This window comes from Kogia breviceps, chromosome 10 (genome assembly GCF_026419965.1).
Source record: "Kogia breviceps isolate mKogBre1 chromosome 10, mKogBre1 haplotype 1, whole genome shotgun sequence".
Classification (NCBI taxonomy): domain Eukaryota; kingdom Metazoa; phylum Chordata; class Mammalia; order Artiodactyla; family Physeteridae; genus Kogia; species Kogia breviceps.
In genome coordinates this window covers 84,248,109-84,264,388 of record NC_081319.1, presented here as the reverse complement: position 1 = coordinate 84,264,388, position 16,280 = coordinate 84,248,109, and the positions used below count along the sequence as shown (strand labels likewise).

The following is a 16,280-nucleotide window of genomic DNA, read 5'->3' as shown; positions in this document are numbered from 1 at the left end:
CCCAGCTATGCCTATCAAGTTCCTTCCTGAGGACTCTGGAATCTATGGGGGGCATGTTCATTCATGCCGGGAAACCCCACCTGCCCTGGTGCTAAACGTGTAATCTGTGGACTCTAACCCAGAAGGCAGTCCTGTTCTGCCTGCACCTGGGGGCACAATCAGCTTGACTGCAGCGTGGGAGGAGACAGCAGACTAAGTGGATGGAGGAACCAAGAGTGAGCAAGCAGCCCCATCTCTAGGGCTTCTTTGTTCCCTATCCCTGGCCTTCCAAGGCCAGCGAGGCCCCTTCTACCTTCCCGCTCTTGGGTTCCGTGAGATACCCCTGTATTTGTACAACAATTCTTAATTTTGGCTCAAGCCAGCTCAAGTGGGTCTCTTTTGCTTGCAACCAAAGAGCATTAGGTACATGGTGAGAGCTCCAAATTAAGGGACCATTCACTTCTTCATCTTCAACTTTTTTTAAAAAAAAATTTTATTTATTTATTTTTTTGTGGTACGCGGGCCTCTCACGACTGTGGCCTCTCCCGTTGCGGAGCACAGGCTCCGGACGCGCAGGCCCAGCGGCCATGGCTCACGGGCCCAGCCGCTCCGCGGCATGTGGGATCTTCCCGGGCCAGGGCACAAACCCGTGTCCCCTGCATCGGCAGGCGGACTCTCAACCACTGCGCCACCAAGGAAGCCCCCATCTTCAACTTTTGAGAGTGAAATGAGGCGCTGTTAGTGATTACACTGGGACTACAGGTATAAACTGGGATAATGAAGGCAAGCCAGGACATCTGTTTCCCCTGTCTGTAGGTGAAAAGAAAAACACACAGATCACTTTCATCTCCTTTTGTTCTTCCGGCAATCTGGGAGGGCGTATTAGGCAGGGGTTGTCATTTTTCTCTCTGAGACAAGGTCCGTGGCAGTAAGCTGGTCGGAGGTGGCAGGGTTGGGGGGTGCGGTGGGGATGGGGAGAGGGCTCAGGCCCAAGAGTGGACATGTTTTCTTTCTTGCATGGTTGATGTGGAGGCAGAAAGCTGATGCTGGCTGCTGAAGAAGGTCATGGCTGTGTTTCCCTTCCTTTCTTCTTGATAGATGAATGGAAAAAGGCCTGCTCTTTGATATGTGGATTTTCGAAGGCCAAGAGGGCTGGTGCCATTCCAGGAATATGCTATTTTGTGGGCGGGGCAGTGGGCAAGGACCTGAGGGAAGGAGTCAAGGGAGGCCTCAGAACAGCCCAAGTTAGCCAGATGGCTGGAGGTCTCAAGAGCTCCAAGTGGCCAGGCTTGGGGCCCTGCCTGCGTCTCTAGCCATGGTACTCGTAGGGCTGCTGCTGCTGCCCCTGCTAGTCGGCGCTTGCCTGCTGTGGGGCCGGTGGAAACTCAGGAGCCTCCACCTCCCACCTCTCGTCCCGGGCTTCCTGCACCTGCTGCAGCCCAACCTCCCCATCTATCTGCTTAGCCTGACTCAGAAACTCGGGCCCATCTACAGGCTCCGCCTCGGGCTGCAAGGTGAGCGTCTGCTCCCTCCCTCGCCCCACAGCGCTGTGGAGGTGGGGTCCTCTCCCTGCTGACAGCCTGCTTTTCCTCTCCCCCAGATGTGGTGGTGCTGAACTCCAAGAGGACCATTGAGGAGGCCCTGATCAGGAAGTGGGTGGACTTTGCCGGCAGACCCCAGATACCGTCCTGTAAGGGGTGGGGGGGCACTTCTTGATGGAAGAAGCAGGGGCTATGGGAGGCAGGGAAGGTCAGGCCCGTGGCTTCCTTGGTCAGTTCGACCCCCTGCCCCCAACCCCTACTCACAGACCAGCTGGTGTCTCAGCACTGCCGGGACATCTCACTAGGGGACTACTCCGTGCTCTGGAAGGCCCACAAGAAACTCACGCGCTCAGCCCTGCTGCTGGGCGTCCGCAGCTCCATGGAGCCCCGGGTGGAGCAGCTGACCCAGGAGTTCTGTGAGGTGAGGCTCGACCCCCACCGCTGGCCCAGGTCAGCTTCGCCCCTCCCGGCAGCCTCCCTATTACGTTCATGCTGCTTCTCCTCAGCGCATGAAAGCCCAGGCTGGCGCCCCCGTGACCATCCAGAAGGAATTCTCTCTCCTCACCTGCAGCATCATCTGTTACCTCACCTTTGGAGACAAGGTCAAGGCTCTCTTGTCCTCACATAGGCTTGGGCCCCACCCTCAGCCCCTCCCCCAGCCCCTCCCTGACCCTCTCCTGGTCCTGAACCGAAAGGATTCCCTCCTTTTCCGGGCAGGAGGACACCTTAGTACATGCCTTTCACGACTGTGTCCAGGACTTGATGAAAACCTGGGACCACTGGTCCATCCAAATTTTGGACATGGTTCCCTTTCTCAGGGTGAGGAGGGGGAGCCCCGACACACCTGGTCCTGGGAGACAGGGTGGAGGTGGGGAAGAGGCTCCCTTCCCAGCAGCTACACTCTCTTGCTGTCTGCCCCAGTTCTTCCCCAACCCCGGGCTCTGGAGGCTGAAGCAGGCCATGGAGAACAGGGACCACATTGTAGAGAAGCAGCTGAGGCAGCACAAGGTGGGAACCGTGCGTGCACCGGGCTCCTCCTCAGCTCACCGCAGTGATGCTACTGCCCCAGAGCTAGGAAGCTTCTTTGGCACCCCACCAGTCCTGGACCTGCTGCCCCCCCCCCGCTGAACCGCCACCCCCGCCCCCAAGCCAGGCACTCAGGCTGGCTCCTCCTCCCCTCTCCAGGAGAGCATGGTGGCCGGCCAGTGGAGGGACATGACTGACTACATGCTCCAGGGGATGGGGAACCAAAGAGTGGAAGAGGGCCCCGGGCAGCTCCTTGAAGGGCACGTGCATATGTCCGTGGTGGACCTTTTCATCGGTGGCACTGAGACCACGGCAAACACCCTTTCCTGGGCTGTGGCGTTCCTGCTTCACCACCCTGAGGTATGCCCTGGAGGCAGCCTGGCCAGGGCAGCGGGGACCCAGCTCGCTGAACCCGCCGCAGGCTGTGTTGGGAGAGGGGAGGGGGGAGTGAGTCTGGGGCGGGCTGGGAGGGGGCTCTCCTACTTGGCACAGAGTCTCCGGTGAGCTGCTCCAGGCAGCGGTGGGAGGCTGGGCAGCCGTGGGTCGGCCAGCGGCAGGGCTCGGCCCCGGACCTCGGGCTTGCCCCCCTTTCCCAGATTCAGCGGCGACTGCAGGAGGAGTTGGATCGCGAGCTGGGCCCCGGGGCCTCGGGCTCCCGAATCCCATACAAGGACCGCGCTCGGCTGCCCTTGCTCAACGCTACCATCGCTGAGGTGCTGCGCCTGCGGCCCGTCGTGCCCCTGGCCTTGCCGCACCGCGCCACGCGGGCTAGCAGGTGACTCCCGAGGGGGCAGGGCCGAGTGGCCAAGGCCCCGGCGGGGTCCTGGCGGGCCTCTAACTTAACCCTGCCCCTCAGCATCTTCGGCTACGACATCCCCGAGGGCACGGTTGTCATCCCCAACCTCCAAGGTGCCCACCTGGACGAGACTGTGTGGGAGCGGCCGCACGAGTTCCGGCCGGGTGCGTGGCGGGGCGGGTGCTCGCGGCGCGGGGGCGGCGGAGGCCGAGTGCCGGCGGCCGCTGAACCCCGAGTCCGTCCTTCCGCCCGCAGACCGCTTCCTGGACCCGGGCGCGAACCCCAGCGCGCTGGCCTTTGGCTGCGGGGCGCGGGTGTGCCTGGGCGAGCCGCTGGCGCGCCTCGAGCTCTTCGTGGTGCTGGGGCAACTGCTGCAGGCCTTCACGCTGCTGTCGCCCGCGGGCGCCCTGCCCTCGCTGCAGCCCCATCCCTACTGCGGCGTCAACCTCAAGATTCAGCCTTTCCAGGTGCGGCTGCAGCCCCGGGGGCGCGGAGGCCGGGGCGTGGGCGAGCGCCAATGACCAGTGACGGGGCCAGGACTCGTCTCCGTTTCTCCTTTTATTGCTCCCGTGCAAACCCCTTCCCTCCCCCCTGTAAACATGGTGCTGTGAGATCGCGGGTGGAGAAGGCTTCCTCCGGCGGCTGGATGGTGAAGGCGGCCCCCGGCTCTTCTCTGAGTGCAACCCCTCAGTGCTCGGCAGTCATAGTAGGGCGCTGGAGGGGTGAGCAGCGGCTCAGCCCCCCCTGCCGGGGGGCCGGTAGCTTCTTGGTCTCAGCTTCATTTCCGTGAAGGGCACGGAGAAGTCAAAGCCCTTCCAGTAGTACCAGGTCACTCCCTGGGAAGGGGTTGTTGAGAGGGAGTCAAAGCCTGACATCCCATCTGCTCGCACCTCACCTCCACTCCCCTCTGGCGAGACGGTTCCCACAAATCCATCAAGGATCCTCCCTCCCTTTATCCTTCTTAAACCCTCAACTACAGAGGACTGAGGCTGAATCCTGAGCTGTCCCTTTACATCCAATAAATCATCTTCTCCTCGAGAAAACTTGCAGAGATTGGCATTACTGTTCCATTTCACAGACAAGGGCCCTGGGGCGCTGAGCGGCTCAGTAACTTGTCTTGTCACACTGTGCGACACAAACACCCAGGCAGGCTGAGCCTTAGCTCCGTGCTGCCTCCTGGACCTCTCACCTGGTGGTCCACCGTGCTCCCGTAGAGCCCGTTGAGGTTGGCATAGTGGCAGTTCCTATACCACCAGGCCCCTCGGTAAGAGACGGCGCAGGAGATGAGCAAGTTGTTGGGGTCTCGGTCACGGGCAGAGAAGACACTGCCGCTGTGGTAGCTCATGGAGTCCCCTGGGCAGGGCGTGGAAGGAGCAGTGAGGGCCTCCTCTGCCCCATCCCCACCCCGTCTCTGCCCACCCCCCCCCCGGCCCACCCCTCACCTGCAGTGCCATGGTAGCCTTCCAGGTGGAGGCGGTAGTACTCGTTGGCCGAGTCTACTTGGAAGGAGTCGTACTGGGCAAACACGGCCTCGTCCCCATCCCGCAGGTCCACACGCAAGGAGTAGTCGCCGGCTTTGGTCAGGCTGTGCAGGGCCTCGTTGCCTGGGTGTGGGGAATGTTGTGCGCTCATCAGGGTCCTTGTGTCCACAGGGCCCCCCTCCCTTCCCCGGTCCCGCAATCCCTGTGAGGCACTAACCCAGCCAGAACTCCTCGGAGATGTTCCCAAAACCCTGGGCATAGTCCTCCCAGTCCCGCCAGAAGTCAGTTTTTCCATCCATGCGGCGCTGGAACACCTGGAAGCAGGTGGGGGCACCATCAGCCTACGGCCCCGGGCGCAACAACCCTGCCCTGTGCAGACCCCTGGGCTTCCGACTGCCACCCACCAGCCAGCCACCCCCATCGGTCTCCATGTCACAAAAGACGTTCAGGGGCCGCTCGCGGTTGCCGTTGAGGAAGACGGTGGTGGTCCTTGAGGTGCTGGCCCCGTTCTGCATCTCCTCCCCACAGTCCCGGGGGAAGGGGATCCGAAGTCCACCTGGGGAGAGGAGAGTGAGGGTCCAGTCCTTTTTCCACGCCCACTACACACTCAGCCCCCAACCTCAGGTCCCAGCGCCCGAGTACCAGTGGTGAAGGAAGTGGACATGGGCGGAGTGAAGCTGTGGTCCCACATGGCCCGGAGCCACGCGCTATAGGGGGTGGAGGGAAAGAGGTTGTGAAGCTGGTGAGAGGTGACCCCTCCTGGGAGCATGATCTCCTGTGGAACAGACAAGGGGCAGGTCAGGGGAGAGAGAGGGGGCGCCCCACCCGGGAGGCAGAGGCAGCACTTCCCGTAGGGGAGCCCAGGGAGGGAGCTGGCCGGAGTGGCAGGGGTGAGGGCACCTGGGTCTGTCCACCAGGGGTGTTGAAGCTGAGCAGGTAGCCAGTTGGGGGGACTTGGGGCGCGATCCAAGTGAGCAGGGCTGTGCGGGGGGTCACCTCCTTGGCCTCCAAGTCCTGGGGGGCCTCCAACCCTGGGAGGGGGAGGAAGAGATGAGGCCCATCCTGGCTCTCTCGCTCCTTCCCCGCCCCCCAATGCACCTCACAGACCGTACCTGTGGTGAAGGTGATGCTGGCTGGGGAGGTGAGGCTGGGTCCCCGAAGGCCATGCAGGGTCGCCGTGTAGTTGGTGTGGAGCTCAAGGCCTTGCAGGGGGTAGTCCACGGCGCTGCCAGGGGCCGAACCCTGTAGCGAGGGCACTGGGAGAGGGGCTGGGGCATCAGCGGCTGCCCTGCCGGAGCCCAGCCTGCCCTCTGCTCTCCCACCCTGAGCAGTCCCCTCCAGGGGCCTCAGCCCTGCTCACCTCCTGGGGCTGTGACCTTGATGTCATAGGTATCCACCGGGGCCTGGGGGGGCTGCCAAAGCAGCAGGGCGGATCCTTCCGTCAGGTTCAGTGCACGCAGATGGGTGGGGCCGTCAGGAACTGGGAGAAGGGAAGGGCCCAGAGCTGTCCCCGCTGCTCTCCCCACTCCTCACCTTCCCAAACTCTGCGGGACCTCTCGTCTGCCACTGGCGCCTCCAACACCCCCTTTCCCTTTCCCCGTTCACTCTCGACTCCCACCCGTGCCTGCATTTGCTCCCCCTACTTCCTGCCCGGGTCCCAGACTGTCTCACCCGTGGTAAGGAAGCCTGTGAGAGGCTCACTCTCCTCAAAGCCACGGACGGAGACCACGGTGACGTCGTAGTGAGCGCCTGGGACGAGCCCCTCGAGTTTCTGGGTCCGGGCTCGGCCATCCACCTGAACACTCTGTGGCTCCCCTGAAAACACATTGGGCTGGGGAGGCAGCCAGGGAAGCCAGGAGGAGCTGCAGGGTGGGCAGGGCACAGGGTGCAGGAGGAATGGAGCAAGTGACACACGGGCAAGAGGTTATCACCTCCATCTGCCAGCTGGTAGGAAACTTTGAAGCTGTCCACTCTGGACCGGGGGGGCATCCAGCTGACCTTGGCTGACGTCTCCCCGATCTCGCTGAACTGCAGGTCACGGGGGCGCTCCAGAGCTGACGGGACACATGTGCCAAGCAATCATGGTGAGGGCAGAGGGCGGGGAGGCTCCTGCCCCGGGCTTCGCACCCTCCTCCTTCTCCCTGGGCCCCACGGCCGCCGGACGGACGTGCTCACCACCCCGCCTTTCCTCTAGGCCTAGAAATGGAAGCCGCTCCGCAGACTCCAAGCTCGCCACCACTCACCAGCTTCCCCTCTGGCTGAGGCACTAGGTGCCGCCCTAGGGAGTACAGAGACCCCCCACTTTGGGGCAGCATATGTATGTGCCCAGCATGGGGTCTTACCTGGGCTGAGGGTCCGGGCTGTACCCTGGACGCTGTCGGCCTTGTGAGGCCCACGCAGCCCGTACAACGTAAGGGCGTATAGGGTCCCTGGACTCAGGTCCCGGAGCACAGCCGAGCGCTGCGTCCCTGGCACCGTCAGCTCCCGCTGCGGCGGGGAACGTGGATGCAGCTCCAGAGTGCTCGGTGATGGGACCCCAAAGCGGAGCAGGAAGGAGTCAAAGGCCTCGGGTGGGGCCTCCCAGTTGAGCAGCAGCGAATTGGTGGTCACATCAGTCACCGACAGGTGGGATAGGCGCGGCCCTGGCTCTCCGGGGGTCTGACCGGCAGGAGCTGGCCCTGCAGAGTGGGTGGGAAAGAAGGGTTTGGAGACAGAAGCACATCAGCTAGGTGACCTGGGGCTAGATCCCTTCCACCACCCCACCCTGGCCCTCATTTCCTCATCTGCAAAATGGAGCTAACGAGGGGCTGGCTCCCACGGGTCGGACATAACGACAACATGTATGTGTAGAGCCGAAGGCTGTGTACGCGCCCCCTCCTCCCTCCATGGCGCTCTCGCGGTGTTCTTTCCCTACGGTCACCGCTTCTGGGTACCCCCTTTCGCCTCTTCAGTCCCAGACTAGAGGCAGGAAAGGCCAGGCCCTTTCCTGACGGTACCTGTGATGCCCTCGGCTGAGACGGGCCCCAGGCGCTTCCCTTCATGCAAGCCGTAGAGGAAGAACTTGTAGGAGGTGCTGGGCTCCAGGCCTGACACGAGGAGCTTGTTCTGGTCGCCACCCACGAGCAAGGCCTGGGGCTCCCCACCTGTGCTCTGATACTGGACCACGAAGGAGTCAAAGGGGCCCTGGGCCACGCTCCATGAGAGGCGCAGGGCATCCGGGGACACATCCTTCACTGCCAGTGTCCCCAGGCGGGGCCCTTCAGGGGGCTCGGGGGCCTCCGTGGTCAGGTGCCAGGGTGCTGGCATGTCCTCTTCTGGGGCTGCGTGGGAGAAGCCCAGAGAGAAGCTGAGCGGGGTTGGTGGTGTCGGGGGGGGGTGGCGGCGGCGGTGGGGCCCTCCCACTCCATCTCACCCTCCAGAGAGGGGATCGGGGCTGGCCGAGGCAGGGGACCTCACGGTCCCGGCCACGGCAGCGTGGAGAGAAGACAGGGACTGAGGCTCTCCTAGCATCTTCCTTCTCTTGAATCTGCCACATCCCTGCTTGGGCACTGACTCCTGCCACCCCTCAGCCTCTCTGAGTGCCAGCCCAGTGGCCCCATGACCTCTCTGTGGGGCTTCTTTGCTGTCTGAATCCGGTGCTTGCTTTCTCCTCCTTCACCCCGATGTCTCAGTGCGCCCCACTCTAGATGTCTGCACGGGCCCTGTCCCCTCCCCAACCTGCCAGGGCGCCTGGTGCCACGGCTTGAGGCAGGACTACCTCCGTCCCTCCCGGAGCTCAGGGCACGTGGTCCTCCCCGCTGAGAAGAGCTGAGCATGGAACTGGCTGGTGAACTCGAAGGGCGCATCTTGCCAGGCAGGTTGGCCCTGCCACCGCCAGGCTGATTTGAGGTGGGTGTTAGGAAATCTGGAAGGGGAACTCCATCAGTGCAGCCACTCCTGTTGGTTTCTATGCCCCTGGCCTGCTTTGTTTGCCAGTAATTTTCCATTTGGAAAATGCTCCTGACTCATCCACAGGAGGGGCTTTGCCCTCATCTGGGCAAGGCCAGCATGCTAGGAGGTAATAGCTGCCCCAGTAGAGTAATGGGGAGCAGCGGGCAGCACTGGGGCTGGGCGGGGGTTGCAGATTAGGGACCACTGCCAGGGCTTTGCCTTGCCACCTGTCCTGCCTCCTGCTTCTGACCGACCCTGCTTCTGACCGACCCCTCGATCTCGCTGGTCCCGAGGCTCTTCCTCCCCCGAGCCCTGTGCAGGGCCCCCTTACCGCTCTACCTCACCCACTCCTGCCAGACCTTCGGCACAGAGGTGTGAGGACACCCACTCAGGCCGGTTGGCTAGGACCAAGCAGGACAGCCTCCTGCTCACCTGTCATTCCCAGGACAGAGACGGGGCCCAGGCGCTGTCCTCTGAGAAGCCCATAGAGCAGAAACTTGTATTTCCTGCCAGGCTCCAGGCCCTCTATGGTGACCTCTCTCTGGTCTGCGGCCACAGGCACCGCCGAGGGCTGCCCTTCTGTGTCCCTGTACTGGACCACGAAGGAGTCAAAGGGGCCCTGGGCCGCTGTCCACAAGAGGCGCAGAGAATCCGAAGTCTCGTCTGTCACTGTCAGCTCCCCGAGGTGGGGTGGGCGCTGCTGCTCCTTCTTCAGGGGAGCTGTAGGGAGAGCGGGGCCGGAGGGAGAAAACCTTAGTTAAGAGCTGCCTTTACCTCGGCCCTGGCAACTTCTGGGAGGAGCGAGGGTCAGCCACCTGGGGAGACAGGCAGGCTGCTCCCACCCTGCCTTGTACGAAGGAGCCCAGTTTCCTCTTCTGGAGGCCGCTGCCCGAACTCCTTCCTGCCCCCACTCCCCCACTCTGAGATCAGGGTGCAGTAAATGCATAAAAGAGAACCTCATGAAAGAGTTGTGGCCGGGACTGCAGGGAGGGCCTCAGTTTCCCTCTGACCCTCAGCCCCCCAGAGCAGGAGTATGGCCAGAGCCGAGAAAGGCTCCCAGAGGGTGTCTGGGTTGTCAGGGAGATGGCCCCAAATAGTCAGAGCTGGGCGGGACAGCCAGCCAAGGTCACGGGCTCCCACCGCCCAGCCATAAACTCGCCCTCACTCACCATCAGCCTGGGCCCGCCCTTCCACCTGCTTCCCCAGCCCTGCACTAACCCCACTAGACCAGGGCGGCTGGGTCAGGCAGCGGGAGAAGCCAGGGGCAGAGCTGAGCAGACAAAGGGCAGAGCAGAGCACAAAAGAGACTTGTCTAGGTGGGTGTGGGTACTGACTGATGGGGGTTGGAGAAGCCTGTATCCAGTCTCCACAATGAAGGTCCGGGGAAGGGAATTACGGGGAATTACGGAGTCTGAGAGCCCCAGGCCCCAACTGGCCGTGCGCCCCGTCCTTGTCTGGCCAGGGTGACTCATGGTCCTGGAGGTGGCGTAAGGGTCAGTGACCCACCTCCATCCCTTCCTCGGGGGCTGAGTATTGGACACAAGACACCAGATTTTTCCATAGTCTTTTTGCAGCCAAACCCTCCCATATTTTCCACTTCTTGCCATAGAGCTGGAATGAAGGGAGGAGGATGGGAACATTTATTGAACCCCAGTAGATTTTAGTCATAACCGTCATGCAGGTGTGGAAACTGAGGTTCAAGGAAAAGAAGCGGCCTGTCGAAGGCCACACAGCTGGCAATGAGAATTTGAACACAGGTCTGCTTGGCTCCAAAGTCTGAGTTCTTTTTATTACACTGCCAATCAGTGAATGAAGGAAATAAATGCTTGGAACAGTGCCTGGCATTCAGTAGGGACTCAATAAATATTTGCTTTTGGTGCTAGGATTGTCATGCCAAGGCTGAAGAGAGGAGAATAAACTTTGCGGGAAGGCCCCGGGGCCAACTCTGGGGCTCAGATGAAAGGAAGCTCTGGAAAAGCCCCGGGGGTGGGGGGGCCGGGGAGTGGGGTGGAGGCAGGGCCAGGGCTCACCCGTGCTGCCTTCAGCAGAGATGGGGCCCAGTCGTTTCCTGCCTGCCAGCCCATAGAGCAGAAACTTGTATTTGCTATTGGGCTCCAGGCCGGGGATGGTGCTCTCGCGCTGGTCCGAGGCCACAGGCACCACGTGCGGCTGCCCGTCCCTGTCCCTGTACTGAACCACGAAGGAGTCAAATTCGCCCTCGGGGACCGTCCAGGAGAGGCCCAGGGAGTCTGGGGTCACGTCCGTCACTGTCAGCTCCCCCAGGCGGAGAGAAGGTTTAGTGTCTGGGACTGGAAAAGAGAGAGGTGCATGGGACGTGACAGAAATGAAGCCGACAGAGCCTCCTCGCGGCGCTAGGGCTCTGGGCGCTGGCTCTGGGTGCTGGGAGGGGGTGACCAGGTCACATGTCAGGAAGAGGGAAGGCAGAGGAGTAGGGATAAAAGAGGAGCCAGGCAAGAAAGCAAGTGTCCCTCCGGATGTAGGAGGAGTAGGATGGGAATGAGGGGGTAACGGGGGTACTCAGGACCTGGATTTCACTGGACCTGGTAAATAAATGGGTCTGGAGGGTGGAGCACAGAAACGTGAAATTCCACAAGGGAGTGCAGGATGGTCAGGGGGCTCCAGGGTTAACGGCGGCCTCCAGCCCTCACTCACGGGTCTTCGCGTCTGCAGAGACTGGCCCGTGTTGTTTCTCATCCTGGAATCCGAAGAGTAGGAACTTGTACTTGTGGCCCGGGGCCAGGTCCGAAACCGAGACCTCTCGGAGGTGTCCACCCACTGGCACTGCCTGCGGCTGCCCCTGCACATCCTTGTATTGGACCAGGAAGGAGTCGAAGGGGCCCCGCTCCACTGTCCAGGAGAGGTGCACTGTGTCTGAGGTCACGGCTGCCACGGCCAGCTCCCCCAGGCGGGGTGCCACGGGGGGCTCTGTATTCAGGGAGGCTGGAACAGAGCAGAGGAGTCTGTGGTCAACGGCAGGACCCTGGGCCAGAGAGGGAGGGCTGTCCCACGGCTATGAAATGAACATTTGTAGCAAACTCTTCTAACTGCTTAACATGTCCCAGGCATTGCTGTAAGCAGCTCACAAACGGTACACTTAATCCTCACACAACAGATGAAGTAGATGCTTTTATCCTCATCACCCTCATTTGACGGGCATCTGCGGCACAGAGAGGTTAAGAAACATTTGAAAATCACACAGTGCCTTCAGAGCAGCATTCAAACCTAGAGAACCTGATTCTGCAGCCACGCTCCGAGCCACTGAAATGCTTGGTTAGGGAGACTGAGGATCCACACATGAACAACTGAGCAAGTTTGAGCTGCCAGATCATGAAGACAGGAAGAAAGCTGAAACGTATGAGGCACAGGCTACTTGCCCAGCTGACCCTGAACACACTGTCCATCAGCCCTCACTCAGTTCAAGGATGAGGCGGGATTGTCAGCACCATGTGAGAAAAGAAAGGGACCCAGAGGCCCATTTGTGAGGAGTGCTGAGATCCAAAGGGGGAAACAAGAGAGCAACAGAGGGAAACCTGGGAGTCAGGGCTCCGCCCTCTCACTCACCGGTCACGCCCATGGTGGACACGGGGCCCACACGCCGCCCCCCGTGCAGGCCGTACAGGTGCATCTTGTACTTGCGCCCGGGCTCCAGGCCCCCAACCGTCACCTCACTCTCCTCGCCCCCGACACGCACCACCTGGGGCCCGTCTCTGCCCTTGTACTGGACGGTGAAGGAGTCGAAGTGGCCCTGGGGGACGGTCCAGGAGAGACTCAGCGAGTCCGGGGAGGATCCTGTCACCGTCAGCTCCCCCAGGAGGGGCTCCTCGGGGGCCTCCGAGGCCTCTGTGCTGGGTTCTGTGGGGCTGGGGGTCTCCTCCATCTCTGTGGGGCTGGGGGTGTCTTCCTCTGCAGCTGAGAAGGAGAGACACAGAGAGGGTGAGGCAGGGACCCCAGGAGATGTCCTTGGGTCTCCTCCCAAGCCCGGGCCCCAGATCCGGGCCCTGAAGTCAGTTCAGAGAAGCCCGTCCTTGGGGCTGGGTGGTCCTGCTCAGCTGACATCTCATAAACACGCCTGGAGCCTCCGGGGTCAGCTGTGGGGGACCAGGGCAGCCACCAGCATGGCTCACAGAGGCCCTTCTCTGCCCAGGGGGACACACTGGTCCTCAGGGAGCCTGGAGGACGCACAAAGGGCACCATGGCTCAGCCTCGAGTAGAGGGGCCGCCTGCACCCCACTCACCGATCACCTGAGAGAGGGTGATCCTCCCACGAGGTCCCACCCTGGGGCGTCCACCGTCCACTCACTTGTCACCCCGATGACAGAGACGGGGCCCACGCGCTGGCTGTCATGGAAGCCGTACAGGTTCATCTTATACTTGTGGTCTGGCTCCAGGCCCGAGATGGTGACCCCGTCCTCGTACCCCGGCACCCTCACTGCCTTGGGCTGCCCGTCCCCGTTCTTGTACTGGATCAGGAAGTGGTCAAACTGGCCCTCGGGGATGGTCCAGGAGAGGCTCAGGGATTCGGGGGTGGCGTCTGTCACTGCCAGCTCCCCCAGGTGCGGCTTGACGGGAGGCTCGGGGGCCGCAGTGGACGGGGCTTGGGTGGTCATGGCTTTGTAGTCTGGATCTGGACAGAGACATACAGGACAGGTGAGGTCTCCTCAGTTCTCAGTTCAGCATATAAAGTGGTGTATTCCAAAAATAAAATAATAAGGAACAGGATGTGTCCACAGTAAGCTCTAACTCTTATTCTTGCTGGTCCCTATAATGTCTGCCTTCCTGTCACCTTACCCTCATCTGCCCTGCCCTCAACCCTTACCTACCAGCACCCCTCCTAGGACACAGACTCACATGGACATTGTGCTCTGGGCCTCCCTCCACTGGGGTCTCGATGGCATCTTACTCCCGTTGGCTAATGTCTTGCCTCCCAAACAGCTCAGAACCCCTGCCCCACTTCTCCAGTCAGAAACCTGGAATCTTCCTGGATCTGTTCCTGTCCCCAGCTGCCATCAGACTCAGAGCATCCAATTCTCTCTCCCAAGTTCCTCCTGTGTCTCCTCACTTCCCACGCCTGCAGCCCCACCGCCCCTGTCTGGGCTGCCCTTACCTGTCACCTGGGTTATCACCTCCCCACGGTCTCTCTGCCTCCCTCCTCCATCTGTTCTTCACAGGAAGCCAGAATGAGCCTTTAGATGCACATCTGATGGTGTCAGTCTCAGCTTAAAACTGTGCAGCAACCCTCTTTATCCCCTGGAGAAATCCCTGGCTTCCTGAGCTCTCCACCCGTATCTCTTCCTACCTCTGCACCCCCATCTCAAGACTATCTCCCCCACTCAGAGGATTTCATACAAAATGCTCTCATGTGCCGTGATGTTCCTAGTTTCCAGGCTTTGTACCAGCTGTGATGTTGATCTGATGCACCCTTCATCTTATCTCTAGGTGTCACCAAGCAACGCCTGCCCGACCTCAGGTCTCAGCTGTCCCGTGAGAACCCGTGGGCAGGCAGGTGGGCGTAGGCATCGCTGCCCCGTCTTGGTCTGGCCGCGGGGCTTCCTGTCATATACACATCCCCCTTTGCTCCATTTGCTGGTTCACAGCCTGTCTGTAAGCCCCAAAGGATAAGAACTGGTTTCTCTGCCGTATGGAAGGTTTCTCTCAGTGAACTTCCTCAGTACTTGGCTCAGGCCACCCACATCTTTGTTGAACTATAGGCGTCATAAGTCTGTTTATACCCAAACGATGAGGCTAGGGGGCGTTTCAGTCAAGACACTGCATTCTGAGCGCGCTCTGTCTTCCTCCACAGCCTCTAGTAAACTACATAGAGGCTGAGCCTCTGAGAGGACTCAGGGATGCAAGTATGATTCTGTTCAATAGATTCTAAGAGAGTGTCCAATTCCTCTGTTGTGAGGAGCTTTAGCAAAGTGTGGTCCTTGGACCAGTGGCAGCATCAGGGAGGATTTCATTTGCTTTTTTTTTTGGCTGCATCGGGTCTTAGCTCTGGCACGTGGGATCTTGTTGCGGCACGTGGCATCTTTCATTGTGGCACACGGGATTCTCTCTCTAGTTATGGCACGTGGCCTCAGCAGTTGTGGCACGCGGGCTCTCTAGTTGTGGCTCGTGTGCTTGGTAGTTGCAGCGCGCGGGCTTAGTGGCCCTGCGGCATGTGGGATCTTAGTTCCCCGACCAGGGATTGAACCTGCGTCCCCTGCATTGGAAGGCAGATTCTTAACCACTGGACCACTAAGGAAGTCCCTCACGGAAGATTTTAGAAATGCAGAATCTCTGGCCCCAGCCCAAATCTGAATCTGAATCTGCCCTTTAACAAGATCCCCAGGCCATCTGATGTCCTAAAGAAGACGTGCTTTCTAGAATATTTATGTTTTCACAAAGATGGTAATAAAGGGAAACCCTTCCAGGACCTGTCTTCCCCACCCCGCATCCCACTCCCCCAAATTCACTCACCGGTCACGCCCACGGTGGACACGGGGCCCACACGCTGCCCCCCGTGCAGGCCGTACAGGTGCATCTTGTACTTGCGCCCGGGCTCCAGGCCCCCAATGGTCACCTCACTCTCCTCGCCCCCGACACGCACCACCTGGGGCCCGTCTCTGCCCTTGTACTGGACGGTGAAGGAGTCGAAGTGGCCCTGGGGGACGGTCCAGGAGAGGCTCAGCGAGTCCGGGGAGGATCCTGTCACCGTCAGTTCCCCCAAGAGAGGCTCTCTGGGGGGCTCCGGAGCCTCTGTGCTGGGTTCTGTGGGGCTGGGGGTCTCCTCCACAACCTCCTGGAGGGCTGAGAAGAGAGATTGGGGGTAGAGGCTTAGATGGTGACTTGCCCTGCTGGTGACGTCAACCGGGACAAGCAGGTGCATCCAGCAAAATACTCCTCAAGCTGCAGCACTGGAGGCTCCGCCTCTGGGTGTGCCATTTGGTGACTCCACGCTAGAGAGACTGAGACGGGCTGGACACCATCACATACTGGCTGGCAGGCACCACGAACCTTCAGAAGGCAATTCGGACATACATGTCAGGAGCCAAGATACTGCTCATTTCCTTTGGCCCAATAATCTCATTTCTGGGCAGCTATCCTAAGAAAATTATTAAAAAGCAGGAAAAGTTGTATCACAGGAGTTCATTTTGGGATTATTCATGACAGCAAAATGTGTCAGGGCTCCAAAGGAACCACAGAAGAAGATTAATTTTGTTATGGCACTTTCACCATGAAGCATCAAATAACCATTAAAATGATGATGAATGCAGGTCGTGTAGCCACAGGATAAATGCTCTCAGTGTAACTTGCGTACAAAAAAAGTAAGAGCCAAGAATTATATGAATACTCGGCAACCTTAAAACATGCGCTGCATGGAAAATGCAGAAAGAGAGGATGTGTGTGTTATGTACATTGTTATGAATGGTGGTTCTTGGGTCAGAAGGTGGTCCAATAAGAGATTTTTTTCCCTACCTTCCAAACTTTCCATCATGTTGCTATATTCTTTTCACCGAAAAATAC

At 60.1% G+C, this 16,280-nt stretch overlaps 2 protein-coding genes across 2 annotated transcripts in view; one reads left to right on the top strand and one right to left on the bottom strand.

The window, feature by feature from the left end:
• The first annotated feature begins 1,294 nt into the window (after positions 1–1,294).
• On the top strand, positions 1,295–3,870 carry CYP21A2 (cytochrome P450 family 21 subfamily A member 2). The gene is given in 11 exon segments (XM_059078196.2): positions 1,295–1,493; positions 1,580–1,669; positions 1,787–1,941; positions 2,027–2,122; positions 2,238–2,339; positions 2,442–2,528; positions 2,706–2,906; positions 3,143–3,321; positions 3,403–3,506; positions 3,598–3,827; positions 3,829–3,870. Coding segments are annotated over 11 exon segments (1,485 nt in total).
• A 17-nt stretch (positions 3,871–3,887) lies between these two features.
• Positions 3,888–16,280, bottom strand: part of TNXB (tenascin XB) — a 60,795-nt gene continuing 48,402 nt past the window's right edge. The window contains exons 25-43 of the mRNA XM_059078170.2: positions 15,234–15,563; positions 13,075–13,398; positions 12,336–12,683; positions 11,427–11,714; positions 10,784–11,062; positions 9,186–9,473; positions 7,820–8,143; positions 7,166–7,501; positions 6,755–6,877; positions 6,495–6,638; positions 6,184–6,303; positions 5,936–6,079; positions 5,724–5,854; positions 5,466–5,598; positions 5,228–5,379; positions 5,041–5,137; positions 4,785–4,946; positions 4,532–4,695; positions 3,888–4,178 (exon numbers count right to left, since the gene is read on the bottom strand). Of these exons, the coding sequence (XP_058934153.1) occupies positions 4,077–4,178; positions 4,532–4,695; positions 4,785–4,946; positions 5,041–5,137; positions 5,228–5,379; positions 5,466–5,598; positions 5,724–5,854; positions 5,936–6,079; positions 6,184–6,303; positions 6,495–6,638; positions 6,755–6,877; positions 7,166–7,501; positions 7,820–8,143; positions 9,186–9,473; positions 10,784–11,062; positions 11,427–11,714; positions 12,336–12,683; positions 13,075–13,398; positions 15,234–15,563 (3,989 nt within the window). The 3' untranslated portion in view covers positions 3,888–4,076. The remainder of the gene's footprint in view (positions 4,179–4,531; positions 4,696–4,784; positions 4,947–5,040; positions 5,138–5,227; positions 5,380–5,465; positions 5,599–5,723; positions 5,855–5,935; positions 6,080–6,183; positions 6,304–6,494; positions 6,639–6,754; positions 6,878–7,165; positions 7,502–7,819; positions 8,144–9,185; positions 9,474–10,783; positions 11,063–11,426; positions 11,715–12,335; positions 12,684–13,074; positions 13,399–15,233; positions 15,564–16,280) is intronic.